Source organism: Sinocyclocheilus anshuiensis, unplaced genomic scaffold, assembly GCF_001515605.1.
Source record: "Sinocyclocheilus anshuiensis isolate Anshui unplaced genomic scaffold, SAMN03320099.WGS_v1.1 scaffold1170, whole genome shotgun sequence".
Lineage (NCBI taxonomy): Eukaryota > Metazoa > Chordata > Actinopteri > Cypriniformes > Cyprinidae > Sinocyclocheilus > Sinocyclocheilus anshuiensis.
Window position 1 is genome coordinate 3,664,666 of NW_015538055.1, and position 10,552 is coordinate 3,675,217.

Genomic DNA, 10,552 nt, shown 5'->3' on the forward strand with positions numbered 1-10,552 from the left:
GAGAGGCTGCAAATATTCATTATTCAGTCTCCTTCACTACAGTGGTACTGATATAGGCTAACTGCTAAAACACTTTGGTTAGAGTAGCAAAATCATGGTTAATTTTAAAGGGGAGAAACATAACTAGATCTCAAACAGTGGATCATTTATCATTATATATCGTCATATTGCCCAGTAAAAATTCTCAGTGTAAAGAATTAAGCCATTATAGAGGGAACAGAACTTACTATAAGCTGCTTTGAAACGATGTGTATTGTGGATGCTATATAATACCTTGACTTAAATGAACCAAGTTGAAGATGCCTTACTATTAGAGATGCCGAACAACGATGGAAGCCATGAATGAATGAATGAATGAATGAAACTTAATCCGTACAAACAAGTGGCTGGGTATCAACTGCCACAAGATAACGTTTCCATATATGATTTTCTTCTATTTGTGGTGTGAGGGCTTACAGTTTAATGCACTGTATATAATAAATCTACAGAGATCAATTATTAAGCCACATCTTATTTGAGTTGTTTACCATACAGTTTCAGTTTAACTTTCATCCGAGTTCCGTAGTGAATGCAGACATTTTATATTATTTTGTTTATATGATTCAACTTAAGATCGAGTTGGAATGATTAACGCTTACTGTATCAACATAGCGTTAATCAAAAGCAGAGGTATTTCATGCAGACATTGATAAGGACGTTTTTCACACCGCCCGTGCAAAGGGCTATGGCAAATAATTTAAAATGAGCCTTAACCACTCCAATGCGATCTTAAAGGGATAGTTCACCCAAAAATGAAAATTCTGTCATTAATTACTCACCCTCATGTTGTTCCAAACCCGTTACCTTGACTTGAATGAACCAAGTTGAAGATTCCTTACTATTAGAGATGCCGAACAACGATGCAAGCGATCAAATAAATGAATGAATGAAGCTGCCGCAAGATAACGTTTCCATATATGATTTTCTTCTATTTGTGGTGTGAGGGCTTACAGTTTAATGCACTGTATATAATAAATCTACAGAGATCAATTATTAAGCCACATCTTATTTGAGTTGTTTACCATACAGTTTCAGTTTAACTTTCATCCGAGTTCCGTAGTGAATGCAGACATTTTATATTATTTTGTTTATATGATTCAACTTAAGATCGAGTTGGAATGATTAACGCTTACTGTATCAACATAGCGTTAATCAAAAGCAGAGGTATTTCATGCAGAGATTGATAATTAAGGGCTATAGCATAGCCCTTATCAATGTCTGCAGGAAATACTTCTGCTCTTTCGGTTTTCTAACGCTGAAAAAAGCACGTTTTTCACAACGGCCGTGCAAAGGGCTATGGCAAATGATGTAAAGTGAGCCTTAACCACTCCAACGCGATCTTAAGTAGAATAAAATAAACATTAAATCCCCAAACGTCTACATTCACTATGTTATCCAGTCTCCGCTGTAGCTCCCGTGACCTAAATTCCCAGAATGCATTGCCGCTGTAACGACACATTCCCATTCTCTATTAAACACAGCTGATCCAGCTAATCAAGTCCCTTCAGGCTTATTTATTCACATGCAATGTGTGGTTAGAGCAGGGTTGGAACTAAACCCTCCAGGAACTGAGTTTGACAGTGCATGCATGATATTACCCAGAATATTCTCTTAAATTGACAGTTTAGTATGGATAATAGATTCTTTATTTAATGAAAGAAATAGATTTCTCTTTTTGATAATATTTTACTTAAAGGCTCTTGTGTGTGCACCACTTACCATCCATGCTTGATAGTTTTATTGCCAAATGAAACAAAATAATTATTGTTATGATGTAAGACCCAGTTCCGACAATGTTGAATTTACATGAAATACACAACTACATTTAATTACCCTATGAAAAAAAAAATTTTTTTTTTAGCTTTGGTGCTAACTATATGCCAGAATATTTTTCGACAAATTGAAAAAAAATACACTTAAAATGTCAACATCTTTCATCATCAAATATGAATGACTCATCCTGCACTACAGTTTTTGTCCTATCAGATTTTCTCAAGAATGGAAATGCCCCTCCCTGCAACCTGCAATTGGCTAGCCAGATGCCAATCATGCTTAAAGGGGTCCTATTATGCTTTTTCACTTTTTCAACTTTAGTTAGTCTGTAATGTTGCTGTTTGAGCATGAAAAAGATCTGCAAAGTTACAAAGCTCAAAGTCCACTTCAAAATGAGATATTTTATTTAACAGAAATCACTTTTCAAAAACTACAACGAACGACTCGTTTGGACTACAATGCATATTTTCCGGGATTTGTGATATCACAAATATTGACGAATGGGACGAGACCTGGTTGAGCTGCACTAGAGCAGGCAACGAGTGTTATCACTATGTCGGAGACACGCTAGCTTTCTCAAGGCAGACGAACTTAGAGTGGTTACAATCATCCGGGTTTAAATCGATTTGATTTTGATTTGATTTTGACGCAATATTTACACTGAAGCTCGCTGGCGGCTATGGTAAAGGGCATGACATTTCCCAACCAGACGCCGAGTGCTGCCAATCACAACACACACTGGCCCAGCTAACCAATCACAGCACACACTGGCCCAGCTAACCACACACAGCACACACTGGCCCAGCTAACCAATCACAACACACACTGGCCCAGCTAACCAATCACAGCACACACTGGCCCAGCTGACCAATCACAACACACACTGGCCCAGCTGACCAATCAAAGCACACACTGACCCAACTGACCAATCACAACACACACTGGCCCAGCTGACCAATCACAGCACATTTCGTATTTCAGAAGGCGGGCCTTCATTTGATACAGGAACTATTCGAGCCGTTCATGCCAGACTGGGGAGAGAGGTGTTGTAATAATGTAAAATATGTGAAAAATAATGTGTTTTTCGAACAACCTAGTATGAGAGCCTGTTCTAGTACACCCCCAAAACAAAATCAAGACTTTGTAAAGGAGCATAATAGCACCCCTTTCATAATTTTAGATGCTCTGTAGACAGATGTGTATGAATTGCAATTGGAATGATTCTTAACTAAATCCACAATATTTATGAGTGAGAAGCAGTCTGTCAAGAAATGTAAACAAACTTTTACACCGATTAAACCCTGCTTCTGTGTGTTTGAAGATGTGGTTGGTTGTGTATTTTAGATGCTAATACTCTACTGTATGTTTTTCAGATGCGTAATAGACTATGGGGATCCAATCTCGGCCTGCTCCTACTGGCCTGTCAGGTTTTCCAGCTGGGAATCGACAACATCCCACATGTCACTCTTGCAACGCTGGGTCTGAATGTCTATTTGTTCCTGTTTCCTGCCAAACCCCTCCTACAGGTACATGTTATTATAAAATAAACTTTTTTGGCAGATGTGACACCAAAAACGGGTCACATCTGCCAGTAGCGAGTCAATGGAGAAAATCTGCCAGCTGATAAACTGGCAAATTAACAAACAAATACATTGAAAAAGAAGGAAGTTGCACAAGTTACAATGAAGGCAAGTTGTAGAAAGTTCTTAAAGGTTTTTCTGGTCTGTTTCTGTGTTTCGCAGACGTGTTTGAGTGTTCGAGAGGCGTACTGGTACAGAGATTGGAGTCGTCTACTGCTGTCACCGTTTCACCATGTTGACGACATGCACTTATACTTCAACATGGCCTCTCTCCTTTGGAAGGGCATCAAGCTGGAGAGGAAGCTGGGGGGCGCCTGGTTTGCGTATCTGCTGTCTGTCTTCTCTCTGCTCACCGGATTGGTCTACCTGCTCCTGGAGACAGGACTGACACACATGACAGAAGACTCGTCATATAGTTTACAGTGTGCAGTGGGCTTCTCGGGTGTGATGGATCAGGATAGATTAGATATGCTTTAAAATGATTGTTTTCTATTATAATATATTTTTAAATGTAATTTATTCCTGTGATGCAAAGCTGAATTTTCAGCATCGTTACTCCAGTCTTCAGTGTCACATGATTCTTCAGAAATCATTCTAATTCTGCAGATTTATTATACAAGCAACATTTTTTGATGAAAGAACAGCATTTATTTAAAATAGAAATCTTTTGTAACATTATAAAAGTTGGCGGAAAGAATAAAAATGGAGCAGATATCAGAAATCAATTGATTCATATATGTCACTTTTATATTTTTCTACTAAGAAATAAGCATTGAAGCTGTTTGGGATTCGTTTCAGGTGTTCTGTTTGGGCTGAAGGTGGTGAATAATCATTATCATCCAGGAGGGGCCACGTACTTCATGGAGCTGCACATTGCTAATCGCTATGCCTGCTGGGTAGAGTTGGTCCTCATCCATTTCATGAACCCTGGGTAGGCATGAAACACATTTCAAAGATGCTAGAGTAATTTTTTTAAAATTTTTTTATTTGTAGTAGGCCTAGGACCTGATTCACAGCTTGTATTAACAGACATTCACACACATCTCTTGCAGGACGTCATTTGTTGGACACCTGGCTGGGATTCTGGTCGGTCTGCTCTACACGACTGGACCACTAAAGAGACTCATGAAAACCTGTGCAGGTAAACACATTTTCAATGTTTTTTTTGTATAAGCGTGTTTGACCTCTTTGTAACTTCACTATGTTAATATGCGTATACACTACCATTCAATACGCTCAGTTCAGTTCAGTATATTTTTTTAAAGGAAATTAATGCTTTTATTCAGCATGGATGCATTAAATTGATCGAAAGTGACTGTAACGATATTTATAATGCTACAAAAGAATTCTATTTCAAATAAATGTTGTTCTTTTGAACTTCCAGAGTCACAGTTTCCACAAAAACATTAACTGTTTTCAACACTGATAGAATAAAAAATGTTTCTTGAGCAGAAAATCAGCATATTAAAATGATTTCTGAAGTATCATGTGACACTGAAGACTGGAGTAATGATGCTGAAAATTCAGCTTTGCATCAAAAGAATAAATTACATTTTAAAATTAAAATAGAAGCATAAGAGACTTATCAACCACAAACATTTAATTCAGAAATTAATGCATCCAGCCAGCCACATAAACAGCCATGACTATGTCATTTCAGGCTTTGTGACATCTAATGGGCATTATGGAGGGCAACAAACATACTATAACTCATCAGGTAAACAGTTTTGCTCTTTTTGTTTTATATGGAAATATTCATTTAGTTGTAAAGACTGCAACCTGATTTGAATCACTACTGTCCTAGAAATGGCTCTGAGAACCAATAAAGATCGAGTGATTTAGGGATTGTTAACTAGACCGTTGTAGCATCAATCTGTCGACATCCTCAATCCTCAAGATCTATAATGTGTATGTCTGTGTTCACAGGATACAGTGGATATGGCATGCCATATCCTCCAAACCCCCATTATGGACAGCAGTCATTTTTTCGCAGGCAGTATGGCGCCCCCTACAGGGAGCCATATGACACAGCAATGCCCTCTGCACCATCCCAGCATCCCTATACAGCAGGACTGTCAGAAGAGGAACAGTATGCAGCAGCTGTCAGAGCCAGCCTGAACGACAGAGGTTAGGTGGTCAAAATGGCCAGTTGATAAAAAAATGTTTTGTCATAAACAATTATTTTGTCATACATATTTAGAACAAAACATCAACAAATATTTAGACATAAAATATGAACAATATTCCTTGATTATTGAATTAGAAGTTGTTGACCACATGCCAGCACAACTAATTAATTCCCACATGTTTTTACTGACACTAAGGCTGCAGAAGCAGTCTGATTAGAGGAATAGTTCACCCAAAATGAAAATGTACTCACCCTCAGGCTATCAAAGATGTAGCTGAGTTTGCTTCTTCATGGGAACAGATTTGGAGAAATGTGGCATTACATCACTTGCTCACCAATGGATCCTCTGCAGTGAATGGGTGCCGTCAGAATGAGAGTCCAAACAGCTGATAAAAACATCATAATAATCCAGAAGTGATCCACACAACTCCAGTCCATCAATTAACATCTTGTGAATCAAAAATCTGTGTGCTTGTAAGAAACAAAGTTGTTTTTAACTTCAAACCATTGCTTCGATCAGTTCGATCCATAATATTGGCAAATTAATCTTGTCTGAATCAGGAGAGAAAAATGCATACATCCAGCAAGCCAAAACAGTCCAAAACTGTTGTAAACAAATATGTTGGTGAATTTTGATGTGAGAGGACAACGGGATGCACATTTTCACTGGAGGAAGCGCTATTATGGATTTGTATTTTGGCGCCTTAATGATGGATTTGTGTCTTACAAGTATGCAACTTTTCACTTCATGATGCTTTAATTGATGGACTGGAGTCATGTGGGTTACTTGTGGATTATTGTAACGTTTTTATCAGCTTTTTGGACTCTCATTCTGACGGCACCCATTCACTGCAGAGGATCCATTGGTGAGCAAATGATGTAATGCCCCATTTCTCCAAATCTGTTCTGATGAAGAACTCATCTACACCTTGAATGTCCTGAGGGTGAGTACATTTTCAGCAAATTTTCATTTTTGGGTGAACTATTCCTTTCATTTTTTACAGTACTAGCAGTTACAATGTGTAGCATTGTTATTTTTGTTTTGTAGGTAGTCATACTCATGGCACATATACCCAGTCTAACCCAACTCCTGAAGAGATCCGCTGGCGACGACTTCAGAGATTTAACAGCTGAACAATTGGAGAATGTGGCACATAATGATAATACTAATAGATTGGTCACATCAAAGAGAGCACTAAACAACCGATTCAAGCTAGCGGAGAGGATTCTTCCACTGCTGACTGATTGTGTCATTGAATAGCTTTTATGATGTCTTCAATGGGAGGTTTCAAAGGCTGTTGGCTGTATTTCTAATTGCACATGTTTGTAAGTATGCACATTTGTTTTTGCTGTAAATGCTAATCTCTTTACTTTAATGTTAAAAATTGAACATTAATGAATTGAATATCCATGACACATGGTTGTGGATGTGCTTTTCTGCAGTGTGTTGAATGTACAGTAAGATGATTTTGTCAGCATGCCAGTAAGTCTTACTAAGTGTATGTAAAATCTCTCAAGCTTATAGCACTTGATTATTTCCAAACAACATTTCTTCCTAAGTAACTTATACTTTGTTTCTTAAAGGGGTCATATGATGCGATTTCAAGTTTTCCTTTCTCGTATATTTTTGTAAATAAACATAAATCATTCTTATTATGGTATGTTCTTGCTGGTTTTGCATTTGTTCCAAGACATGCCCTTTTTATATGGTATATTATAAAATATTTAGTAAAAATTAAATTTGATTGTAATTACAAATATATAATTAAATCCAGTTTACATGTATTATTCAAATCACTGTGTAAGAGAGACTCCCTGCATTTAGTTGCATGACAATCCATTTTCAGAGTACATATACGTTACACTACTATTCACTTTTTAAAAAAAAATAAGAGTCAGCCACGCCTACCTAAAACGCCTCGCTCTAACACGCCCCCACATATCTACATCACTATGTGGAAATATTAGCATAATGCCGCCCAAATGTGCACGCAAAGAAAGAAGGCGTGGTTTCAGGAACAGCAGTAATGTTGATGCAGCCATGTCAGGGAGACGCTGTGTGTTTCATTGCAAAAGCAAAAGCACTTTATTTGGCCTTCCGGATGTAGGTGCAATTAGGAATCATTGGTTAAGATTTATTTACAACAGAACAGCACAACCCAGATGTTCGAATTTGTGCAACGCATTTTATGGACGACAGTTTTTTGAACCTAGAAGAGTATACTTTTACTTAGCAAAAATGCATTAAATTAATGGAAACTGACAGTAAAGATACTTACAGTGCTACAAAATATTTATCATGTTTTCATGTTTTAACCTATACTTAAACTTTATCAAAGCCACAGAAGTGGTTTATAGAATATTTAATGGTAACACAACACACTAGCATAACATTGGCTAAGGATGGAGCACAGTTTAATTTCTAACCACAAAATCAGACAAAAATAATCACTTCTTTTTAAAAGGGAATAAGTTTTTCATTTCCATCCAAAATAGCACCAAAATATCTCTAGCTAAATAAATACTCTTGACATTTCGTAAAAATATAAAGCAAAGCTGTTCTGTCAACAATGCAATCATATGTACATACAGAAGAATATATCATGTTCAGAATAAAAACTCCTTAGGACCCCTTATGTGGACTGTAAAATACTGAAGGTGTTAGTTTCATTTAATGGTTTGTGTTAGTTTAGACAACAAGAGGGGAAAAAATATATATATAAAAAAATAAGCAGGAAAGACTTTCAAGTGTCCAATAATGATGAATGGGAAGTTTGATGGCAACGGTCCTTTCACAAACACCAGAAGAAGAAGAAGAACTATTTTTTTATTATAACTACATTAAACAGTACTTTAAAAATGTGCCTCGTGGCCAGAAGGGTCTATTAGGAACTGCATAGTATGTATAGAAACAATGAAATAAGGCATAGGTCTTCAACCCTGCACCTGGGGACCCACTTTCCTGCAGAGTTCAGCTCCAAGCCTAATCAAACTCACCTGAACCAGCTAATCAAGGTCTTCAGGATCACTTGGAAGAGTCAGAAGCCAGGTGTGCTGAAGCAGGTTGGAAATAAACTTTGCAGGACAGTGGGTCCACAGGAGCAGGGTTGAAGACCTATGAAATAAGGGGTTGTTTAACATCTAACTACTGACTGAAGTCTTATATCCTCATACCTTTCACATTTACAGCCATATTGACCTGCTAATGCTAGTATTTGCCACATGGAGATATGGAAACTCAAATGTTTGCTGGTTGATGTTGTAGAATCTTCAGACAAATACATTTTTAGTTCCACAGCATTAGCAAGGCTAACATACCCAAACATTACAAAAAAAGTAGCTATGGTTTTATTATAGTAGAAGTGTAGTAACCATGTTTTTTTTTCCAGATTGATTTCCATTTGTATTACCACAGTTTTACTACAAATACAATAAGTGTAGCAAAACCATGGCTAATTTGTGGTTACCATGGTTTAACTAAACCATGATTGTTTGGTTTTACTTGTAGTAAAACCATGGTTAATTTTCATATGACTTGAATGTTGGCTTGAGATGCGTCTCTCAAATGTCTAAATCTTCCTAATTTTACAAATCAACAGCTAAAAAATGTTGTCTTGGTTTCCTGTAGTTCCTTAATTCAGTTAAAAGAGTTAAACAGTAAAGGGGTTATCACATGCAGGCAAAATATCAATTTTCTATTGTCAATAGTGTAGCAATATTTGACGCACAGCACACACATACGTCACTTTCAAACCAAGCAGCTGTCTGTTGGTCAGCTGATTCTCTGAACCAGTTGGGAAATCTGCATGGTAAAATCTCTCACCTTCAAGTGAAATCACGTGGATTCCAATTGAAATGACTGGATTTTCCCCAAATAATTCGCTGAACAATGATAAATGCGACCAGAACTTAATTCTGCACAATGCTTGGTTTAAATTCAAGAAAATGATAAATTCAAGTGTAGAAATCCAGTAATCTGCTGATTTCTATACAGAAAAAAAAAATGCAACTACCTGCCAAAAGCTGCATTTACACTGACAGCAATAGCAATTTAGTTATCTGCAGCTAGCAGACGGTCCTATTTGATATTGGTTTTGTTCTCAAGGTTCAATATTCATGCTTTGTTTTGGTATAAAATCGCACCATAGAGCTAAACTAGCATTACAATATTGTGTTGATAATGTTTTGATGTGCACAAACATAATACTTGCTTATACAAGGAACTAATGAGAAAATGTACATTGCTGTACAGACATTTCTGCAAATGGTCTTGGTTTTTACTAGCACCAACATGTAATAAAAATGAGAAGACATAAAGGAAGTCATGTTAGACTGAGCTATGTGGGAACAAATCCGGTGAAGTAAAAAGTTCACAGCCTGTAGTTCAACAAAAATGGTCACAAATGATGTCCTTTTTATCGTCTCCAAAAAAAGTGACCAAAAGCATCTCGATCACTTCCACTCCAGTGACCTATTGATGTGCATTCTCAGTGCAGTTTTTTTTTTTAGAAAACACGAGAGACTTGTGTCAGTTTTTCTTCATGCAGACGCTGCATGAGCTGATGCTATCGCGCTGTTTCTGTCCGTTGAGCACAGTACTGTGAGGAACGGAGTCAAAGTGCTGCATGTTCGCTCTAGTCAGCCAGAAACTGTAGAAGGTGGGGGAATATTGGCACGTGCCACGCGGACCTTGGCACTCCACGAACGGCTGACTGCGGAAGTCCTGCAAACAGCTTCCTGTTGATGCCAGAGACTGTCCACCTCCCTCGTCCCCTGATCCTGTATGCTGGAACACAGAAATGAAGTTGCATCATGCGATTTGTTCAAAATGTAAAGAGATACACAGTACCATCAAAACATTGAAGTCCTTATGTTTTTGAAAGAAGTGTTTTATGCTCACAAGGGCTGCATTTATTTGATCAAAAATACAGTAAAAACTGCAATATTGTGAAATATTAGGGAAGTCGTGGCCTAATGGTTAGAGAGTCGGACTCATAACCCAAAGGTTGTGGGTTCGAGTCTCGTACTGGCA

General features: G+C 37.5%; 2 protein-coding genes across 3 annotated transcripts in view; one reads left to right on the forward strand and one right to left on the reverse strand.

Annotated features, from left to right (window-relative positions):
- The window catches only part of LOC107683388 (rhomboid-related protein 4-like), a 9,932-nt gene extending 2,797 nt beyond the window's left edge, over positions 1-7,135 (forward strand). Inside the window, exons 2-9 of one of the 2 annotated variants that reach the window (XR_001633719.1) lie at positions 3,186-3,338; positions 3,555-3,834; positions 4,191-4,323; positions 4,445-4,533; positions 5,053-5,109; positions 5,319-5,519; positions 6,569-6,846; positions 6,964-7,135. Coding sequence is in view for 1 of the 2 variants with exons in the window: in XM_016479446.1 (XP_016334932.1) it covers positions 3,186-3,338; positions 3,555-3,834; positions 4,191-4,323; positions 4,445-4,533; positions 5,053-5,109; positions 5,319-5,519; positions 6,569-6,654 (999 nt within the window). In the remaining variant the exon portion in view is untranslated. Of the gene's footprint in view, positions 1-3,185; positions 3,339-3,554; positions 3,835-4,190; positions 4,324-4,444; positions 4,534-5,052; positions 5,110-5,318; positions 5,520-6,568 lie in introns of both variants that reach the window. The other variant, XM_016479446.1, reaches the window with a different exon arrangement.
- Positions 7,136-9,289: 2,154 nt separating this feature from the next.
- LOC107683428 (collagen alpha-4(IV) chain-like) overlaps positions 9,290-10,552 on the reverse strand; it is a 47,030-nt gene continuing 45,767 nt past the window's right edge. The window contains exon 48 of the mRNA XM_016479479.1: positions 9,290-10,306. Coding sequence (XP_016334965.1) covers positions 10,049-10,306 — 258 coding nt within the window. The 3' untranslated portion in view covers positions 9,290-10,048. The remainder of the gene's footprint in view (positions 10,307-10,552) is intronic.